The sequence below is a fragment of the Microcaecilia unicolor genome, chromosome 2, assembly GCF_901765095.1.
Source record: "Microcaecilia unicolor chromosome 2, aMicUni1.1, whole genome shotgun sequence".
Lineage (NCBI taxonomy): Eukaryota > Metazoa > Chordata > Amphibia > Gymnophiona > Siphonopidae > Microcaecilia > Microcaecilia unicolor.
The window spans coordinates 5,870,390-5,893,340 of NC_044032.1; the positions used below are offsets into that span (position 1 = coordinate 5,870,390).

General features: G+C 44.9%; 2 protein-coding genes across 2 annotated transcripts in view; both read left to right on the forward strand.

The window, feature by feature from the left end:
• The window catches only part of LOC115461772, a 111,037-nt gene extending 108,625 nt beyond the window's left edge, over nucleotides 1-2,412 (forward strand). Inside the window, exon 9 of the mRNA XM_030191817.1 lies at nucleotides 2,354-2,412. Within this exon, the coding sequence (XP_030047677.1) occupies nucleotides 2,354-2,412 (59 nt within the window). The remainder of the gene's footprint in view (nucleotides 1-2,353) is intronic.
• Nucleotides 2,413-8,325: 5,913 nt separating this feature from the next.
• Nucleotides 8,326-22,951, forward strand: part of LOC115462762 — an 80,623-nt gene continuing 65,997 nt past the window's right edge. The window contains exons 1-2 of the mRNA XM_030192745.1: nucleotides 8,326-8,375; nucleotides 14,052-14,105. Coding sequence (XP_030048605.1) covers nucleotides 8,339-8,375; nucleotides 14,052-14,105 — 91 coding nt within the window. The 5' untranslated portion in view covers nucleotides 8,326-8,338. The remainder of the gene's footprint in view (nucleotides 8,376-14,051; nucleotides 14,106-22,951) is intronic.

The following is a 22,951-nucleotide window of genomic DNA, read 5'->3' on the forward strand; positions in this document are numbered from 1 at the left end:
GCGCCTCTGATGCGTGTAAATATTCTATAACCTACGCTCGCACTTGTTGCCCGACATTAGGCGCCAAGGTCTAGAATGAGAGGGAAAGCAAGTGACTGCTCTGACCTCCTGAATACAATCACAGGAGACTTGTGCCCTTTACAGCCGCACCCTCAAATAGTCAACACACTTTCTATCGAGTCAACATTTTCTTCTAAATCATCTCCTGCATCCTGCTGTAGGTTGGAAGACTCTCAAATACCACACAGCTATAAGAACTGCTTTGGACTTTATAACTGAATTGTCTTTTGAAAACTGTCATTAAATCTGTACTTACAGTTTTTATAATTGTTGAACTGGATTTTCTATGTGTTTATTATTTTCTCATGTACTAATTTCTACTTTTCCTATGGTCATACAATTGATCAGTTTGAGATCTGAAATTAGTAGTTAAAATTAAATTTACTTTGGTCAGACTTATGTTTGCCTTTTAATTTATAATCCCATCTGTAGACCCATGCCACACCCTGTTTTTTAATTCCCAATTTTGAGAAAGTTAGCAGTGCATATCCAAAGTCTAAAGAGTAAGAGCAATGCCCCCACTTGCTCCTTGCAGCTCCAGACTGCTATGATTCTGCTGCTAGAAGTCATGGCAGCCACAGCTATGATGGGCAGGAGCAAGTCAGCATTGCTTCTGCTCTTAAGGGAAATGGGACTTCAGATACCGCCTTTCTGAGGTTTTTGCAACTCCATTCAAAGCGGTTTACATATATTCAGGTACTTATTTGTACCAGGGGCAATGGAGGGTTTAGTGACTTGCCCAGAGTCACAAGGAGCTGCAGTGGGAATTGAACTCAGTTTGCCAGGATCAAAGTCCTGCACTAACCACTAGGCTACTCCTCCACTCATTCCACCAATAAGAGCCAACCTCATCAGTGATGTCACAATGGCTTGATTGCCCGAGCTCACTTCTGTTATTGTGATGTCATAAGGGAAAGGGGAAAAGGGAAATGGGACTTGATATACCACCTTTCTGAGGTTTTTGCAACTCCATTCAAAGCGGTTTACATATATTCAGGTACTTATTTGTACCAGGGGCAATGGAGGGTTTAGTGACTTGCCCAGAGTCACAAGGAGCTGCAGTGGGAATTGAACTAAGTTTGCCAGGATCAAAGTCCACTGCACTAACCACTCGGCTACTCCTCCACTCATTCCACCAATAAGAGCCAACCTCATCAGTGATGTCACAATGGCTTGATTGCCCGATACTTGGCTCACTTCTGATATTGTGATGTCATAAGGGAAAGGGAAGTGGGACTTGACATACTGCCTTTCTGAGGTTTTTGCAACTACATTCAGAGTGGTTTACATATATTCAGGTACTTATTTGTACCAGAGGCAATGGAGGGTTAAGTGACTTGCCCAGAGTCACAAGGAGCTGCAGTGGGAATCAAACTCAGTTCCCCAGGATCAAAGGCCACTACACTAACCACTAGGCTACTCCACTAGCAACAGTCCACTAGCAGGACGTCAGACTCACAGAAACAGAAGCCTGCGCAGCCGCATTGCTGATCTGCAAGGGCTAGGGTTACCATATGGCTGCAGAAAAAGGAGGACGGATTGAGCCAGCCGGGTTTTACTTCCATTGCTTTGAAAGCAATGGAAGTCAAACCCTGCTGGCTCAATCCGTCCTCCTTTTTCTGGAGCCATATGGTAACCCTAGCAAGGGCAGGCTTCTGTTTCTGTGAGTCTGACGACCTGCACATACGTGCAGGACGTCAGACTCACAGAAACAGAAGCCTGTGCAGCCGCGTTGCTGATCTGCAAGGGCCGGCTTCTACATGGAATGTTGCTAGTGGAATAGCAACATTAACATTCCGTGTAGAATCTCAAATAGGGAAAGGGAACTTGGACTTGACATACCGCCTTTCTGAGGTTTTTGCAACTACATCCAAAGTGATTTACATATATTCAGGTACTTATTTTGTACCAGGGGCAATGGAGGGCTAAGTGACTTGCCCAGAGTCACAAGGAGCTGCAGTGGGAATTGAACCCAGTTCCCCAGGATCAAAGTCCACTGCACTAACCACTAGGCTACTCCTCCACTCCAGGACCACTTAAATCACCAGGGCTATCAAAGGTAGGCCTGGGAGGAACTATAAGGGATGGGGGAGTGGGGGTCCGGTCAGGCTCCACCCATGAACTGCCTCAGCAGGGGTGCAGGGGTGGTTAGTGCTAATATTCAGCAGCAATGTCTGAATATCAAGCAGATTGGCAGGCACATGCAAATTAACCAGGAAGGAGGCTCTACTGCCAGCTAAATTGCTTTAAATATCAGGCTCTGAATTTTAATTCCTGTTTTGATTTTTTGCAGTCAGATACTTAACAGAGATGCCAGAGGTTCGGGATGCTGCCTCTCCTCTCCTAGGGTAAGAATAGCAGCTCGGGAGAGCCCCTGTTTCTTTCCAGTCTCCTGACCCCCTACTGCCCTCCCAGGCCTCTCAGGTCTTCCCAGCTTGATCTACTCAACGTTCCCTCTTTCAGAGCCCTTGCTCATGCCATCATGCCACTATCCACCGTTCTATCTTTTCGGTACAGGGCCCGGATCTTTGGAACAAATTGCCCCAGCATCTCAAATTCTGTTCCTCCCTTCAGCAATTTAAGTCAAAACTTGAGACATACCTCTGTTGGGATGCCTATAGCTGACCCCTGTCTCACTTTGGGGTTCTTGACAGCTTGCCTGAAATAGACCTTTTCCACCACCACCCCCTGCTTTCCTATCAATTATTCTAGTTTCACCCCTTCCCCTCCCCATCCTCCAACCTATCTTACTTCTTCTCTCATCCCTTTGATTATTATGTAGCCGCTCAGATACTGCCGTTGAATGGGCGGGGTAGAAGTCTTCAATAAACCACCACCATTTCTTACCCTGCTTAAACTCATGGCTTCTTTGCCCCCGACGAGAGCTTCCCAACAGGCAGCTTCCACCACAAGAGGCTCCTTCAATGTCACCTGCAGCAGGCGGACGCACCGGGGAGTTGAAGACCGAGGGGAGACAAGGCCACCTCAAGCCCCAAAGGGTCGGGGCTGTCCTTCACCCGAATCCAACGTGGAGACCATCTTCCTGGAAACCTGTAATGGGGTTTTGGTGGCATACCTCCAGATTGATTGCTGCATGGGGGAATAAGTCTTAGTCGCTGGGGAACAATCATGACCACCCCTTTCTGTTTAGTATGTGGCATAACTCAGGAGAGATCAAAGAAAAACAGCAGCAAACTCCAATACTCAGGTTGCACCGCCAGCTCACACCGCCAGCTAGGCCAACTCCCACCAGCTGTGCCTTTTAAATTTGTGATGTCACTTTCTCCCCAGGATAATTTGCTACTCTTACAATCTGTGGTGTTAAAATGTCACCAGGATTCACCATTGCTCTTGTCAAGCTCATCGGAGTTACGGGTTATGGGTTAATTTATTTGTTATACTTCCTGTAAGGAATAGTAAGAACCTACCCAAACGACAGTGAACTAATTAAAATGACATGTCAAAAATGTTTTGAAATGGTGGAAATTCATCAGTAAGGACTCACCTGAACCCGAGAGCTTAACATAACACTGCCAAATCAAAGGCACTTCAATGTGCTCTCCTTACATCACAGAAATTTCCACTTGCTTTAAAATGTCAATGAAATGTGTCCATAATTGAAAACAGAGAAGGGCGACAAAGATGATACAGAAGATGGGACGACTTCCCTATCAGGATAGGTTGAAGAGGCTGGGGCTCTTCAGCTTGGAGAAAAGGTGGCTGAGGGGAGATATGATAGAGGTCTATAAGATAATGAGTGGAATGGAACGGGTCGATGTGGAGCGTCTGTTTACGCTTTCCAAAAATACTAGGACAAGGGGGCATGCGATGAAGCTGCAGTGTGGTAAATTTAAAACGAATCGGAGGAAACTTTTCTTCACTCAACGCGTAGTTAAACTCTGGAATTCGCTGCCGGAAAAGGTGGTTAAGGCAGTTAACTTAGCGGACTTCAAAAAAGGGTTGGACGGCTTCCTGGAGGAAAAAGCCATAGAACGTTATTGAATGGATGATGGAATAATACAGTATTTCTAGGATGGGCCTCCCAACCACCGGCTCTGGCACAGACCGTACAAGTCTGTCCAGCACTATCCCCGCCTCCCAACCACCAGTCCCGCTTCCCACCACCGGCTCTGGCACAGACCGTATAAGTCTGCCCAGCCCTATCCCCGCCTCCCAACCACCAGCCCCGCCTCCCGATCTTGACTAAGCTCCTGAGGATCCATTCCTTCGGCACAGGATTCCTTTATGCTTATCCCACGCATGTTTGAATTCCGTTACCGTTTTCATTTCCACCACCTCCCGCGGGAGGGCATTCCAAGCATCCACTACTCTCTCAGGCAAACATTACCTGTAGTTCCTCGATCGACACCAGCGGACGAAATAAATGCTTGCCTAAAATACTCTACTTGCCTAAAATACTCCAGCTGCAAAACGATCAATTAGCTCAGATATTCTCACATCAATTGCTGAAAATGGGGAACGGAAAGGTGCCGGTTGATCTGACCTGAGGACGAATTTCATTGCCTCAAAACTTCTGCAATTTACTGACCTCAAAAGAACAATTGGTTGAAAAAGTATTTCCCAATATTCAAACCAATTATAAGAATCACGAATCGCTGAGTGAACGAGCTATTCTTGCGGCCAAGAACAAAGACGTCTACGAACTGAACAATATTATTCAGTCTAACATTCAAAGCGAGCCACTCACACACAAGTCCGTCGACACTGTTCTGGAAGCGGAGAAGCGCTTAATTATACAACAGACTTTTTCAATTCACTCGATCTGCCAGGGATGCCACCGCACGTACTGCAATTGAAAATCGACGTGCCAATTATCATGTTGCGAAATATCAACCAGCCAAACCTTTGCAACCACACGTGGCTTGCAGTAAAAAATGAATGAGCAATGTCGTACAAGCAACAATCTTGACAAGACCTTTCAGAGGTGAACATGTCCTCATTCCTCGCATTCCTATGATTCCAACGGATATGCCATTTCAATTTAACAGATTGCAATTCCCAATTTGATTGGAGTTTGCAATCACCATCAACAAAGCTCAGGGCCAATCTTTAGAATTCACCCGTTTACATCTACACACGGATTGCTTCTCACATGGACAATTATATGTTGCATGTTCTCAGCCGGCAAACCAGACAATCTCTATCTTGACAGGACCTTTCAAGGTGAACATGCCCTCATTCCTCGCATTCCTATGATTCCAACGGATATGCCATTTCAATTTCACAGATTGCAATTCCCAATTCGATTGGAGTTTGCAATCACCATCAACAAAGCTCAGGGCCAATCTTTAGAATTCACCCGTTTACATCTACACACGGATTGCTTCTCACATGGACAATTATATGTTGCATGTTCTACAGCCGGCAAACCAACAATCTCTATCTCTGCACACACAATGGAACAACAAAAAATATTGTATACCCACAAGCATTGTGAAATTAAACATATTAGAAACGTGCGCTTCCTCTTTTCTTTCTTTTCCATTTAACCAGACTGAGCCACAGCAACGCGTGGCCGGGTAGAGCCGGGTTTTCTCTTTCAAAAAATACTAGGACTAGGGGGCATGTGATGAAGCTACAAAGTAGTAAATTTAATAAGAATCGGAGAAAATGTTTCGTCACGCAACGTGTAATTAAACACTGGAATTCATTGCCAGAGCGTGTGGTACAGATTGTTAGCTTAGTGGGGTTTAATTCTTTTTCTTGAATGTTAACTCCTAAGATAACTATGATTCGGATTATTCTTCCCAATGTGCATGTTTAGTAATACGCCTATGCTCCACCCACATGTATGTTCCCCTTGCAGTTACGCACTAAGTGATTTTGGTGTGTACTTTATAGAGAATAGTGCCTAGCACTTAGGTGTGTAAATGTCAATTATTGGCGCCTCTGATGCGTGTAAATATTCTATAACCTACGCTCGCACTTGTTGCCCGACATTAGGCGCCAAGGTCTAGAATGAGAGGGAAAGCAAGTGACTGCTCTGACCTCCTGAATACAATCACAGGAGACTTGTGCCCTTTACAGCCGCACCCTCAAATAGTCAACACACTTTCTATCGAGTCAACATTTTTCTTCTAAATCATCTCCTGCATCCTGCTGTAGGTTGGAAGACTCTCAAATACCACACAGCTATAAGAACTGCTTTGGACTTTATAACTGAATTGTCTTTGAAAACTGTCATTAAATCTGTACTTACAGTTTTTATAATTGTTGAACTGGATTTTCTATGTGTTTATTATTTTCTCATTTACTAATTTCTACTTTTCCTATGGTCATACAATTGATCAGTTTGAGATCTGAAATTAGTAGTTAAAATTAAATTTACTTTGGTCAGACTTATGTTTGCCTTTTAATTTATAATCCCATCTGTAGACCCATGCCACACCCTGTTTTTTTAATTCCCAATTTTTGAGAAAGTTAGCAGTGCATATCCAAAGTCTAAAGAGTAAGAGCAATGCCCCCACTTGCTCCTTGCAGCTCCAGACTGCTATGATTCTGCTGCTAGAAGTCATGGCAGCCATAGCTATGATGGGCAGGAGCAAGTCAGCATTGCTTCTGCTCTTAAGGGAAATGGGACTTCAGATACCGCCTTTCTGAGGTTTTTGCAACTCCATTCAAAGCGGTTTACATATATTCAGGTACTTATTTGTACCAGGGGCAATGGAGGGTTTAGTGACTTGCCCAGAGTCACAAGGAGCTGCAGTGGGAATTGAACTCAGTTTGCCAGGATCAAAGTCCTGCACTAACCACTAGGCTACTCCTCCACTCATTCCACCAATAAGAGCCAACCTCATCAGTGATGTCACAATGGCTTGATTGCCCGAGCTCACTTCTGTTATTGTGATGTCATAAGGGAAAGGGGAAAAGGGAAATGGGACTTGATATACCACCTTTCTGAGGTTTTTGCAACTACATTCAAAGCGGTTTACATATATTCAGGTACTTATTTGTACCAGGGGGCAATGGAGGGTTTAGTGACTTGCCCAGAGTCACAAGGAGCTGCAGTGGGAATTGAACTCGGTTCCCCAGGATCAAAGTCCGCTGCACTAACCACTAGGCTACTCCTCCACTCATTCCACCAATAAGAGCCAACCTCATCAGTGATGTCACAATGGCTTGATTGCCCGATACTTGGCTCACTTCTGATATTGTGATGTCATAAGGGAAAGGGAAGTGGGACTTGACATACTGCCTTTCTGAGGTTTTTGCAACTACATTCAGAGTGGTTTACATATATTCAGGTACTTATTTGTACCAGAGGCAATGGAGGGTTAAGTGACTTGCCCAGAGTCACAAGGAGCTGCAGTGGGAATCAAACTCAGTTCCCCAGGATCAAAGGCCACTACACTAACCACTAGGCTACTCCACTAGCAACAGTCCACTAGCAGGACGTCAGACTCACAGAAACAGAAGCCTGCGCAGCCGCATTGCTGATCTGCAAGGGCTAGGGTTACCATATGGCTCCAGAAAAAGGAGGACGGATTGAGCCAGCCGGGTTTGACTTCCATTGCTTTCAAAGCAATGGAAGTAAAACCCGGCTGGCTCAATCCGTCCTCCTTTTTCTGCAGCCATATGGTAACCCTAGCAAGGGCAGGCTTCTGTTTCTGTGAGTCTGACGACCTGCACATACGTGCAGGACGTCAGACTCACAGAAACAGAAGCCTGTGCAGCCGCGTTGCTGATCTGCAAGGGCCGGCTTCTACATGGAATGTTGCTAGTGGAATAGCAACATTAACATTCCATGTAGAATCTCAAATAGGGAAAGGGAACTTGGACTTGACATACCGCCTTTCTGAGGTTTTTGCAACTACATCCAAAGTGATTTACATATATTCAGGTACTTATTTTGTACCAGGGGCAATGGAGGGCTAAGTGACTTGCCCAGAGTCACAAGGAGCTGCAGTGGGAATTGAACCCAGTTCCCCAGGATCAAAGTCCACTGCACTAACCACTAGGCTACTCCTCCACTCCAGGACCACTTAAATCACCAGGGCTATCAAAGGTAGGCCTGGGAGGAACTATAAGGGATGGGGGAGTGGGGGTCCGGTCAGGCTCCACCCATGAACTGCCTCAGCAGGGGTGCAGGGTTGGTTAGTGCTAATATTCAGCAGCAATGTCTGAATATCAAGCAGATTGGCAGGCACATGCAAATTAACCAGGAAGGAGGCTCTACTGCCAGCTAAATTGCTTTAAATATCAGGCTCTGAATTTTAATTCCTGTTTTTGATTTTTTGCAGTCAGATACTTAACAGAGATGCCAGAGGTTCGGGATGCTGCCTCTCCTCTCCTAGGTAAGAATAGCAGCTCGGGAGAGCCCCTGTTTCTTTCCAGTCTCCTGACCCCCTACTGCCCTCCCAGGCCTCTCAGGTCTTCCCAGCTTGATCTACTCAACGTTCCCTCTTTCAGAGCCCTTGCTCATGCCATCATGCCACTATCCACCGTTCTATCTTTTCGGTACAGGGCCCGGATCTTTGGAACAAATTGCCCCAGCATCTCAAATTCTGTTCCTCCCTTCAGCAATATAAGTCAAAACTTGAGACATACCTCTGTTGGGATGCCTATAGCTGACCCCTGTCTCACTTTGGGGTTCTTGACAGCTTGCCTGAAATAGACCTTTTCCACCACCCCCTGCTTTCCTATCAATTATTCTAGTTTCACCCCTTCCCCCCCCCATCCTCCAACCTATCTTACTTTCTTCTCTCATCCCTTTGATTATTATGTAGCCGCTCAGATACTGCCGTTGAATGGGCGGGGTAGAAGTCTTCAATAAACCACCACCATTTCTTACCCTGCTTAAACTCATGGCTTCTTTGCCCCCGACGAGAGCTTCCCAACAGGCAGCTTCCACCACAAGAGGCTCCTTCAATGTCACTGCAGCAGGCGGACGCACCGGGGAGTTGAAGACCGAGGGGAGACAAGGCCACCTCAAGCCCCAAAGGGTCGGGGCTGTCCTTCACCCGAATCCAACGTGGAGACCATCTTCCTGGAAACCTGTAATGGGGTTTTGGTGGCATACCTCCAGATTGATTGCTGCATGGGGGAATAAGTCTTAGTCGCTGGGGAACAATCATGACCACCCCTTTCTGTTTAGTATGTGGCATAACTCAGGAGAGATCAAAGAAAAACAGCAGCAAACTCCAATACTCAGGTTGCAACCGCCAGCTCACACCGCCAGCTAGGCCAACTCCCACCAGCTGTGCCTTTTAAATTTGTGATGTCACTTTTCTCCCCAGGATAATTTGCTACTCTTACAATCTGTGGTGTTAAAATGTCACCAGGATTCACCATTGCTCTTGTCAAGCTCATCGGAGTTACGGGTTATGGGTTAATTTATTTGTTATACTTCCTGTAAGGAATAGTAAGAACCTACCCAAACGACAGTGAACTAATTAAAATGACATGTCAAAAATGTTTTGAAATGGTGGAAATTCATCAGTAAGGGACTCACCTGAACCCGAGAGCTTAACATAACACTGCCAAAATCAAAGGCACTTCAATGTGCTCTCCTTACATCACAGAAATTTTCACTTGCTTTAAAATGTCAATGAAATGTGTCCATAATTGAAAAACAGAGAAGGGCGACAAAGATGATACAGAAGATGGGACGACTTCCCTATCAGGATAGGTTGAACGAGGCTGGGGCTCTTCAGCTTGGAGAAAAGGTGGCTGAGGGGAGATATGATAGAGGTCTATAAGATAATGAGTGGAATGGAACGGGTCGATGTGGAGCGTCTGTTTACGCTTTCCAAAAATACTAGGACAAGGGGGCATGCGATGAAGCTGCAGTGTGGTAAATTTAAAACGAATCGGAGGAAACTTTTCTTCACTCAACGCGTAGTTAAACTCTGGAATTCGCTGCCGGAAAAGGTGGTTAAGGCAGTTAACTTAGCGGACTTCAAAAAAGGGTTGGACGGCTTCCTGGAGGAAAAAGCCATAGAACGTTATTGAATGGATGATGGAATAATACAGTATTTCTAGGATGGGCCTCCCAACCACCGGCTCTGGCACAGACCGTACAAGTCTGTCCAGCACTATCCCCGCCTCCCAACCACCAGTCCCGCTTCCCACCACCGGCTCTGGCACAGACCGTATAAGTCTGCCCAGCCCTATCCCCGCTCCCAACCACCAGCCCCGCCTCCCGATCTTGACTAAGCTCCTGAGGATCCATTCCTTCGGCACAGGATTCCTTTATGCTTATCCCACGCATGTTTAAATTCCGTTACCGTTTTCATTTCCACCACCTCCCGCGGGAGGGCATTCCAAGCATCCACTACTCTCTCAGGCAAACATTACCTGTAGTTCCTCGATCGACACCAGCGGACGAAATAAATGCTTGCCTAAAATACTCTACTTGCCTAAAATACTCCAGCTGCAAAACGATCAATTAGCTCAGATATTCTCACATCAATTGCTGAAAATGGGGAACGGAAAGGTGCCGGTTGATCTGACCTGAGGACGAATTTCATTGCCTCAAAACTTCTGCAATTTACTGACCTCAAAAGAACAATTGGTTGAAAAAGTATTTCCCAATATTCAAACCAATTATAAGAATCACGAATCGCTGAGTGAACGAGCTATTCTTGCGGCCAAGAACAAAGACGTCTACGAACTGAACAATATTATTCAGTCTAACATTCAAAGCGAGCCACTCACACACAAGTCCGTCGACACTGTTCTGGAAGCGGAGAAGCGCTTAATTATCCAACAGACTTTTTCAATTCACTCGATCTGCCAGGGATGCCACCGCACGTACTGCAATTGAAAATCGACGTGCCAATTATCATGTTGCGAAATATCAACCAGCCAAACCTTTGCAACCACACGTGGCTTGCAGTAAAAAAATGAATGAGCAATGTCGTACAAGCAACAATCTTGACAGGACCTTTCAGAGGTGAACATGTCCTCATTCCTCGCATTCCTATGATTCCAACGGATATGCCATTTCAATTTAACAGATTGCAATTCCCAATTTGATTTGAGTTTGCAATCACCATCAACAAAGCTCAGGGCCAATCTTTAGAATTCACCCGTTTACATCTACACACGGATTGCTTCTCACATGGACAATTATATGTTGCATGTTCTACAGCCGGCAAACCAGACAATCTCTATCTCTGCACACACAATGGAACAACAAAAATATTGTATACCCACAAGCATTGTGAAATTAAACATATTAGAAACGTGCGCTTCCTCTTTTCTTTCTTTTCCATTAACCAGACTGAGCCACAGCAACGCGTGGCCGGGTAGAGCCGGGTTTTCTCTTTCAAAAAATACTAGGACTAGGGGGCATGTGATGAAGCTACAAAGTAGTAAATTTAATAAGAATCGGAGAAAATGTTTCGTCACGCAACGTGTAATTAAACACTGGAATTCATTGCCAGAGCGTGTGGTACAGATTGTTAGCTTAGTGGGGTTTAATTCTTTTTCTTGAATGTTAACTCCTAAGATAACTATGATTCGGATTATTCTTCCCAATGTGCATGTTTAGTAATACGCCTATGCTCCACCCACATGTATGTTCCCCTTGCAGTTACGCACTAAGTGATTTTGGTGTGTACTTTATAGAGAATAGTGCCTAGCACTTAGGTGTGTAAATGTCAATTATTGGCGCCTCTGATGCGTGTAAATATTCTATAACCTACGCTCGCACTTGTTGCCCGACATTAGGCGCCAAGGTCTAGAATGAGAGGGAAAGCAAGTGACTGCTCTGACCTCCTGAATACAATCACAGGAGACTTGTGCCCTTTACAGCCGCACCCTCAAATAGTCAACACACTTTCTATCGAGTCAACATTTTTCTTCTAAATCATCTCCTGCATCCTGCTGTAGGTTGGAAGACTCTCAAATACCACACAGCTATAAGAACTGCTTTGGACTTTATAACTGAATTGTCTTTTGAAAACTGTCATTAAATCTGTACTTACAGTTTTTATAATTGTTGAACTGGATTTTCTATGTGTTTATTATTTTCTCATGTACTAATTTCTACTTTTCCTATGGTCATACAATTGATCAGTTTGAGATCTGAAATTAGTAGTTAAAATTAAATTTACTTTGGTCAGACTTATGTTTGCCTTTTAATTTATAATCCCATCTGTAGACCCATGCCACACCCTGTTTTTTTAATTCCCAATTTTTGAGAAAGTTAGCAGTGCATATCCAAAGTCTAAAGAGTAAGAGCAATGCCCCCACTTGCTCCTTGCAGCTCCAGACTGCTATGATTCTGCTGCTAGAAGTCATGGCAGCCACAGCTATGATGGGCAGGAGCAAGTCAGCATTGCTTCTGCTCTTAAGGGAAATGGGACTTCAGATACCGCCTTTCTGAGGTTTTTGCAACTCCATTCAAAGCGGTTTACATATATTCAGGTACTTATTTGTACCAGGGGCAATGGAGGGTTTAGTGACTTGCCCAGAGTCACAAGGAGCTGCAGTGGGAATTGAACTCAGTTTGCCAGGATCAAAGTCCTGCACTAACCACTAGGCTACTCCTCCACTCATTCCACCAATAAGAGCCAACCTCATCAGTGATGTCACAATGGCTTGATTGCCCGAGCTCACTTCTGTTATTGTGATGTCATAAGGGAAAGGGGAAAAGGGAAATGGGACTTGATATACCACCTTTCTGAGGTTTTTGCAACTCCATTCAAAGCGGTTTACATATATTCAGGTACTTATTTGTACCAGGGGCAATGGAGGGTTTAGTGACTTGCCCAGAGTCACAAGGAGCTGCAGTGGGAATTGAACTAAGTTTGCCAGGATCAAAGTCCACTGCACTAACCACTCGGCTACTCCTCCACTCATTCCACCAATAAGAGCCAACCTCATCAGTGATGTCACAATGGCTTGATTGCCCGATACTTGGCTCACTTCTGATATTGTGATGTCATAAGGGAAAGGGAAGTGGGACTTGACATACTGCCTTTCTGAGGTTTTTTGCAACTACATTCAGAGTGGTTTACATATATTCAGGTACTTATTTGTACCAGAGGCAATGGAGGGTTAAGTGACTTGCCCAGAGTCACAAGGAGCTGCAGTGGGAATCAAACTCAGTTCCCCAGGATCAAAGGCCACTACACTAACCACTAGGCTACTCCACTAGCAACAGTCCACTAGCAGGACGTCAGACTCACAGAAACAGAAGCCTGCGCAGCCGCATTGCTGATCTGCAAGGGCTAGGGTTACCATATGGCTGCAGAAAAAGGAGGACGGATTGAGCCAGCCGGGTTTTACTTCCATTGCTTTGAAAGCAATGGAAGTCAAACCCGGCTGGCTCAATCCGTCCTCCTTTTTCTGGAGCCATATGGTAACCCTAGCAAGGGCAGGCTTCTGTTTCTGTGAGTCTGACGACCTGCACATACGTGCAGGACGTCAGACTCACAGAAACAGAAGCCTGTGCAGCCGCGTTGCTGATCTGCAAGGGCCGGCTTCTACATGGAATGTTGCTAGTGGAATAGCAACATTAACATTCCGTGTAGAATCTCAAATAGGGAAAGGGAACTTGGACTTGACATACCGCCTTTCTGAGGTTTTTGCAACTACATCCAAAGTGATTTACATATATTCAGGTACTTATTTTGTACCAGGGGCAATGGAGGGCTAAGTGACTTGCCCAGAGTCACAAGGAGCTGCAGTGGGAATTGAACCCAGTTCCCCAGGATCAAAGTCCACTGCACTAACCACTAGGCTACTCCTCCACTCCAGGACCACTTAAATCACCAGGGCTATCAAAGGTAGGCCTGGGAGGAACTATAAGGGATGGGGGAGTGGGGGTCCGGTCAGGCTCCACCCATGAACTGCCTCAGCAGGGGTGCAGGGTGGTTAGTGCTAATATTCAGCAGCAATGTCTGAATATCAAGCAGATTGGCAGGCACATGCAAATTAACCAGGAAGGAGGCTCTACTGCCAGCTAAATTGCTTTAAATATCAGGCTCTGAATTTTAATTCCTGTTTTTGATTTTTTGCAGTCAGATACTTAACAGAGATGCCAGAGGTTCGGGATGCTGCCTCTCCTCTCCTAGGTAAGAATAGCAGCTCGGGAGAGCCCCTGTTTCTTTCCAGTCTCCTGACCCCCTACTGCCCTCCCAGGCCTCTCAGGTCTTCCCAGCTTGATCTACTCAACGTTCCCTCTTTCAGAGCCCTTGCTCATGCCATCATGCCACTATCCACCGTTCTATCTTTTCGGTACAGGGCCCGGATCTTTGGAACAAATTGCCCCAGCATCTCAAATTCTGTTCCTCCCTTCAGCAATTTAAGTCAAACTTGAGACATACCTCTGTTGGGATGCCTATAGCTGACCCCTGTCTCACTTTGGGGTTCTTGACAGCTTGCCTGAAATAGACCTTTTCCACCACCCCCTGCTTTCCTATCAATTATTCTAGTTTCACCCCTTCCCCTCCCCATCCTCCAACCTATCTTACTTTCTTCTCTCATCCCTTTGATTATTATGTAGCCGCTCAGATACTGCCGTTGAATGGGCGGGGTAGAAGTCTTCAATAAACCACCACCATTTCTTACCCTGCTTAAACTCATGGCTTCTTTGCCCCCGACGAGAGCTTCCCAACAGGCAGCTTCCACCACAAGAGGCTCCTTCAATGTCACTGCAGCAGGCGGACGCACCGGGGAGTTGAAGACCGAGGGGAGACAAGGCCACCTCAAGCCCCAAAGGGTCGGGGCTGTCCTTCACCCGAATCCAACGTGGAGACCATCTTCCTGGAAACCTGTAATGGGGTTTTGGTGGCATACCTCCAGATTGATTGCTGCATGGGGGAATAAGTCTTAGTCGCTGGGGAACAATCATGACCACCCCTTTCTGTTTAGTATGTGGCATAACTCAGGAGAGATCAAAGAAAAACAGCAGCAAACGCCAATACTCAGGTTGCACCGCCAGCTCACACCGCCAGCTAGGCCAACTCCCACCAGCTGTGCCTTTTAAATTTGTGATGTCACTTTTCTCCCCAGGATAATTTGCTACTCTTACAATCTGTGGTGTTAAAATGTCACCAGGATTCACCATTGCTCTTGTCAAGCTCATCGGAGTTACGGGTTATGGGTTAATTTATTTGTTATACTTCCTGTAAGGAATAGTAAGAACCTACCCAAACGACAGTGAACTAATTAAAATGACATGTCAAAAATGTTTTGAAATGGTGGAAATTCATCAGTAAGGACTCACCTGAACCCGAGAGCTTAACATAACACTGCCAAAATCAAAGGCACTTCAATGTGCTCTCCTTACATCACAGAAATTTCCACTTGCTTTAAAATGTCAATGAAATGTGTCCATAATTGAAAAACAGAGAAGGGCGACAAAGATGATACAGAAGATGGGACGACTTCCCTATCAGGATAGGTTGAAGAGGCTGGGGCTCTTCAGCTTGGAGAAAAGGTGGCTGAGGGGCGATATGATAGAGGTCTATAAGATAATGAGTGGAATGGAACGGGTCGATGTGGAGCGTCTGTTTACGCTTTCCAAAAATACTAGGACAAGGGGGCATGCGATGAAGCTGCAGTGTGGTAAATTTAAAACGAATCGGAGGAAACTTTTCTTCACTCAACGCGTAGTTAAACTCTGGAATTCGCTGCCGGAAAAGGTGGTTAAGGCAGTTAACTTAGCGGACTTCAAAAAAGGGTTGGACGGCTTCCTGGAGGAAAAAGCCATAGAACGTTATTGAATGGATGATGGAATAATACAGTATTTCTAGGATGGGCCTCCCAACCACCGGCTCTGGCACAGACCGTACAAGTCTGTCCAGCACTATCCCCGCCTCCCAACCACCAGTCCCGCTTCCCACCACCGGCTCTGGCACAGACCGTATAAGTCTGCCCAGCCCTATCCCCGCCTCCCAACCACCAGCCCCGCCTCCCGATCTTGACTAAGCTCCTGAGGATCCATTCCTTCGGCACAGGATTCCTTTATGCTTATCCCACGCATGTTTGAATTCCGTTACCGTTTTCATTTCCACCACCTCCCGCGGGAGGGCATTCCAAGCATCCACTACTCTCTCAGGCAAACATTACCTGTAGTTCCTCGATCGACACCAGCGGACGAAATAAATGCTTGCCTAAAATACTCTACTTGCCTAAAATACTCCAGCTGCAAAACGATCAATTAGCTCAGATATTCTCACATCAATTGCTGAAAATGGGGAACGGAAAGGTGCCGGTTGATCTGACCTGAGGACGAATTTCATTGCCTCAAAACTTCTGCAATTTACTGACCTCAAAAGAACAATTGGTTGAAAAAGTATTTCCCAATATTCAAACCAATTATAAGAATCACGAATCGCTGAGTGAACGAGCTATTCTTGCGGCCAAGAACAAAGACGTCTACGAACTGAACAATATTATTCAGTCTAACATTCAAAGCGAGCCACTCACACACAAGTCCGTCGACACTGTTCTGGAAGCGGAGAAGCGCTTAATTATCCAACAGACTTTTTCAATTCACTCGATCTGCCAGGGATGCCACCGCACGTACTGCAATTGAAAATCGACGTGCCAATTATCATGTTGCGAAATATCAACCAGCCAAACCTTTGCAACCACACGTGGCTTGCAGTAAAAAAATGAATGAGCAATGTCGTACAAGCAACAATCTTGACAGGACCTTTCAGAGGTGAACATGTCCTCATTCCTCGCATTCCTATGATTCCAACGGATATGCCATTTCAATTTAACAGATTGCAATTCCCAATTTGATTTGAGTTTGCAATCACCATCAACAAAGCTCAGGGCCAATCTTTAGAATTCACCCGTTTACATCTACACACGGATTGCTTCTCACATGGACAATTATATGTTGCATGTTCTACAGCCGGCAAACCAAACAATCTCTATCTCTGCACACACAATGGAACAACAAAAAATATTGTATACCCACAAGCATTGTGAAATTAAACATATTAGAAACGTGCGCTTCCTCTTTTCTTTCTTTTCCATTTAACCAGACTGAGCCACAGCAACGCGTGGCCGGGTAGAGCCGGGTTTTCTCTTTCAAAAAATACTAGGACTAGGGGGCATGTGATGAAGCTACAAAGTAGTAAATTTAATAAGAATCGGAGAAAATGTTTCGTCACGCAACGTGTAATTAAACACTGGAATTCATTGCCAGAGCGTGTGGTACAGATTGTTAGCTTAGTGGGGTTTAATTCTTTTTCTTGAATGTTAACTCCTAAGATAACTATGATTCGGATTATTCTTCCCAATGTGCATGTTTAGTAATACGCCTATGCTCCACCCACATGTATGTTCCCCTTGCAGTTACGCACTAAGTGATTTTGGTGTGTACTTTATAGAGAATAGTGCCTAGCACTTAGGTGTGTAAATGTCAATTATTGGCGCCTCTGATGCGTGTAAATATTCTATAACCTACGCTCGCACTTGTTGCCCGACATTAGGCGCCAAGGTCTAGAATGAGAGGGAAAGCAAGTGACTGCTCTGACCTCCTGAATACAATCACAGGAGACTTGTGCCCTTTACAGCCGCACCCTCAAATAGTCAACACACTTTCTATCGAGTCAACATTTTTCTTCTAAATCATCTCCTGCATCCTGCTGTAGGTTGGAAGACTCTCAAATACCACATAGCTATAAGAACTGCTTTGGACTTTATAACTGAATTGTCTTTTGAAAACTGTCATTAAATCTGTACTTACAGTTTTTATAATTGTTGAACTGGATTTTCTATGTGTTTATTATTTTCTCATTTACTAATTTCTACTTTTCCTATGGTCATACAATTGATCAGTTTGAGATCTGAAATTAGTAGTTAAAATTAAATTTACTTTGGTCAGACTTATGTTTGCCTTTTAATTTATAATCCCATCTGTAGACCCATGCCACACCCTGTTTTTTTAATTCCCAATTTTTGAGAAAGTTAGCAGTGCATATCCAAAGTCTAAAGAGTAAGAGCAATGCCCCCACTTGCTCCTTGCAGCTCCAGACTGCTATGATTCTGCTGCTAGAAGTCATGGCAGCCATAGCTATGATGGGCAGGAGCAAGTCAGCATTGCTTCTGCTCTTAAGGGAAATGGGACTTCAGATACCGCCTTTCTGAGGTTTTTGCAACTCCATTCAAAGCGGTTTACATATATTCAGGTACTTATTTGTACCAGGGGCAATGGAGGGTTTAGTGACTTGCCCAGAGTCACAAGGAGCTGCAGTGGGAATTGAACTCAGTTTGCCAGGATCAAAGTGCACTGCACTAACCACTAGGCTACTCCTCCACTCATTCCACCAATAAGAGCCAACCTCATCAGTGATGTCACAATGGCTTGATTGCCCGATACAGTTCCCCAGGATCAAATCCACTGCACTAACCACTAGGCTACTCCTCCACTCATTCCACCAATAAGAGCCAACCTCATCAGTGATGTCACAATGGCTTGATTGCCCGAGCTCACTTCTGTTATTGTGATGTCATAAGGGAAAGGGGAAAAGGGAAATGGGACTTGATATACCACCTTTCTGAGGTTTTTGCAACTACATTCAAAGCGGTTTACATATATTCAGGTACTTATTTGTACCAGGGGCAATGGAGGGTTTAGTGACTTGCCCAGAGTCACAAGGAGCTGCAGTGGGAATTGAACTCAGTTTGCCAGGATCAAAGTGCACTGCACTAACCACTAGGCTACTCCTCCACTCATTCCACCAATAAGAGCCAACCTCATCAGTGATGTCACAATGGCTTGATTGCCCGATACAGTTCCCCAGGATCAAATCCACTGCACTAACCACTAGGCTACTCCTCCACTCATTCCACCAATAAGAGCCAACCTCATCAGTGATGTCACAATGGCTTGATTGCCCGAGCTCACTTCTGTTATTGTGATGTCATAAGGGAAAGGGGAAAAGGGAAATGGGACTTGATATACCACCTTTCTGAGGTTTTTGCAACTACATTCAAAGCGGTTTACATATATTCAGGTACTTATTTGTACCAGGGGCAATGGAGGGTTTAGTGACTTGCCCAGAGTCACAAGGAGCTGCAGTGGGAATTGAACTCGGTTCCCCAGGATCAAAGTCCGCTGCACTAACCACTAGGCTACTCCTCCACTCATTCCACCAATAAGAGCCAACCTCATCAGTGATGTCACAATGGCTTGATTGCCCGATACTTGGCTCACTTCTGATATTGTGATGTCATAAGGGAAAGGGAAGTGGGACTTGACATACTGCCTTTCTGAGGTTTTTGCAACTACATTCAGAATGGTTTACATATATTCAGGTACTTATTTGTACCAGGGGCAATGGAGGGTTAAGTGACTTGCCCAGAGTCACAAGGAGCTGCAGTGGGAATCAAACTCAGTTCCCCAGGATCAAAGGCCACTACACTAACCACTAGGCTACTCCACTAGCAACAGTCCACTAGCAGGACGTCAGACTCACAGAAACAGAAGCCTGCGCAGCCGCATTGCTGATCTGCAAGGGCTAGGGTTACCATATGGCTGCAGAAAAAGGAGGACGGATTGAGCCAGCCGGGTTTTACTTCCATTGCTTTGAAAGCAATGGAAGTCAAACCCGGCTGGCTCAATCCGTCCTCCTTTTTCTGGAGCCATATGGTAACCCTAGCAAGGGCAGGCTTCTGTTTCTGTGAGTCTGACGACCTGCACATACGTGCAGGACGTCAGACTCACAGAAACAGAAGCCTGTGCAGCCGCGTTGCTGATCTGCAAGAGCCGGCTTCTACATGGAATGTTGCTAGTGGAATAGCAACATTAACGTTCCATGTAGAATCTCAAATAGGGAAAGGGAACTTGGACTTGACATACCGCCTTTCTGAGGTTTTTGCAACTACATCCAAAGTGATTTACATATATTCAGGTACTTATTTTGTACCAGGGGCAATGGAGGGCTAAGTGACTTGCCCAGAGTCACAAGGAGCTGCAGTGGGAATCGAAATCAGTTCCCCAGGATCAAAGTTCACTGCACTAACCACTAGGCTACTCCTCCACTCATTCCACCAATAAGAGCCAACCTCATCAGTGATGTCACAATGGCTTGATTGTCCTATACAGTTCCCCAGGATCAAAGTTCACTGCACTAACCACTAGGCTACTCCTCCACTCATTCCACCAATAAGAGCCAACCTCATCAGTAATGTCACAATGGCTTGACTGCCCGATACTTGGCTCAGATATTGTGATGTCATAAGGGAAAGGGGGGAAGGGAAATGGGACTTGACATACCGCCTTTCTGAGGTTTTTGCAACTCCATTCAAAGCGGTTTACATATATTCAGGTACTTATTTTGTACCAGGGGCAATGGAGGGTTAAGTGACTTGCCCAGAGTCACAAGGAGCTGCAATGGGAATCGAACTCAGTTCCCCAGGATCAAAGTTCACTGCACTAACCACTAGCCTACTCCTCCACTCCAAAAGGGTAGGTCATTGCAGAACTTTGCATATGATTTTTGCTCTTTTTTTCGTTCTTTTTTTTTTTTTAAGGTAGGTTTGTTTGTTTTTTCTTAAATTAGAGATGAAAATGTCTTATCGCCCCTAAAATTCTCACACTAAATGTTAGTACTTATTAGAGAAGAGAACAAACTTTCCATTGTAGCCATCGGGATTTTGAAACTCTGTGATAAGATTGTAAACTGGGTCAGAGAAAATGTCCATAGATGAGCCCTGGATCTTGTCTCAGACAGTGGCCATGATTGGCTCTTTGGTGGCTTTACTGGATTCCCCTGTTCTACTACTACTACTACTTAACATTTCTAGAGCGCTACTAGGGTTACGCAGCGCTGTACAGTTTAACAAAGAAGGACAGTCCCTGCTCAAAGAGCTTACAATCTAAAGGACGAAATGTCAAGTTGTGTTCTGGTGTCCTTATGGTGGGTGGGCGGCGGTCAGTTGTTAGAGACGCCCATCTCAGGGCTGCTGAGACTGCTTGCATAGCCTAGAAGCCTCACCAATCTGTAGTTTCTCAGATCATCTTTAGAACACTTTTTAAAAATTGGTATTATGTTGACACTTTCCAATCTTCAGATGATTTTAACAATGGTGAACAGATTTCCAATCATAGATCTGCAATTATTTCTTTTTCAGTACCCTGGAGTCTATATTATTCGATCCAGGTCTTTAGCTTATTAATTTGGAGGGGGATAATCGAACGGGGGCGCCCATCTCTAAGGACGGCCCTGTAGAGGGGTGGGGCAACCTGTATTATCGAAACAAGATGGATGTCCATCTTTCCTTTCGATAATACGGTCGGGGATGCCGAAATCATTAAATTTAGGTCAACCTTAGAGATGGTCATCCCCGGTTTTCGCCGACAATGGAAAGTGAGGACGCCCATCTCAGAGGAAAGGAACGGGCATGCATGAAGGAAATTGCATGCAAATGAGCTGCTCACTGTTAGCTCATTTGCACACGATTTCCTTCCTAAGGAGGGGAAGCGACGGCAGTTGAGGACGTCCAAAATCGGCTTTCGATTATGCCGATTTGGGCGACCTTAGAAGAAGGACGCCCATCTCCCGCTTTGTGTCGGAAGATGGGCGCCCTTCTCCTTCAAAAATAAGCAGGCTGGTCTCTTACATCTTCCAAGATTTGTTTCAGTTCCTCAGTATCATCACCTTTAAATACCATCTCTGGCATCGGTAGCTCCTTTCTAAGAAGGAAAGCCTGAAGCAAAGGATTCATCTAGTCTCTTCATTATGGTCTTGTCCTCCATGAGTGACCCTTTTACTCTTTGATGATCCACTGGTCCAACTGATTCTTTTCAGAGGTTTTCTGCTTCTAATGTGCCTGATAAAGTGTTTGTCTCTTTGAGAAATTTCTTTTCAAATTCTCTTTTAGCCTTCCTTATCAGTGCTTTGCATCTAACTTGCCAGTGCTTATGCTGCTTCCTGTTTTCATTTGGTTGCTTTTTCTATTTTTTTAAAGATCTTCTTTTAGCCTCTTTTACCTCACCTCTTAACCATGCTGACTGAAATATATTTGGTGTGGGCTTCCAAGATGGTATTTTGAAACAATGTCCATGCCAGCATTAAGCTCTTAATCTCTGCAGCTGCACCTTTTAGCTTCTTGCTTTACCATTTTCTTCATTTTATTATAGTTGGTCTTTTGGAAGCTACAGGTTCTGGATTTCTTACAAGATGGCCTAGAAAAAAGTCTGGCCTTGGCTTTGCTTTAGGTTCAGCTGGTGGCTTTGGCTTCTTTTCGGGAGCGATTGAAGGGCAAGCCCTTGGGTAGTCATCTGGACGTGGTTAGGTTCCTGAGAGGTGTAAATGTTCTGCGTCCGCCCCAGCGGCCTCCCTTTCCTTCTTGGCATGTTAGTCTGGTCCTCTTGGCGCTCATTCATTCTCCTTTTGAGCTGTAAGTTTCTATTTCCATCAAGGACGTACCTTGAAGGCAGTGTTCTTTGTAGCTATATTGTTGGCGAGGAGAGTGTTGAAATTGCAGGCTTTGTCCTGTAGAGAGCCCTTTTTGGAGTTCCTGGCAGATCCTGTAGTTTTGAGACCGGTTCCCTCATTTCTGCTGAAGGTTTTGTCATCCTTTCATGTCAAACCAACTTCTTATCCAGTCAAAGTCTTCACCCATTCATTTACGCAGATGGTGTCTTCTGTAATACTACTATCTCGTATTCCTAATGTCTGTCAATGTCTTCTGTAATGCCACTTATCTTGTACTTCATGACCATGTAACCCAAAATCCTTCTGTAAAACCAAATGTATATCTCTTGCTATTTCCATTATCCATGATATATCGTAAGCCACATTGAGCCTGCAAAGAGGTGGGAAAACGTGGGATACAAATACAATAAATAAAAAAATAAATAAATAAATGTTGGTGCAGTTGATTTCTATAGTGTGCTTTCTCCATTTATTAACTCAAATTTGTTCATGTTATGATCACTGTTGCCAGGCGG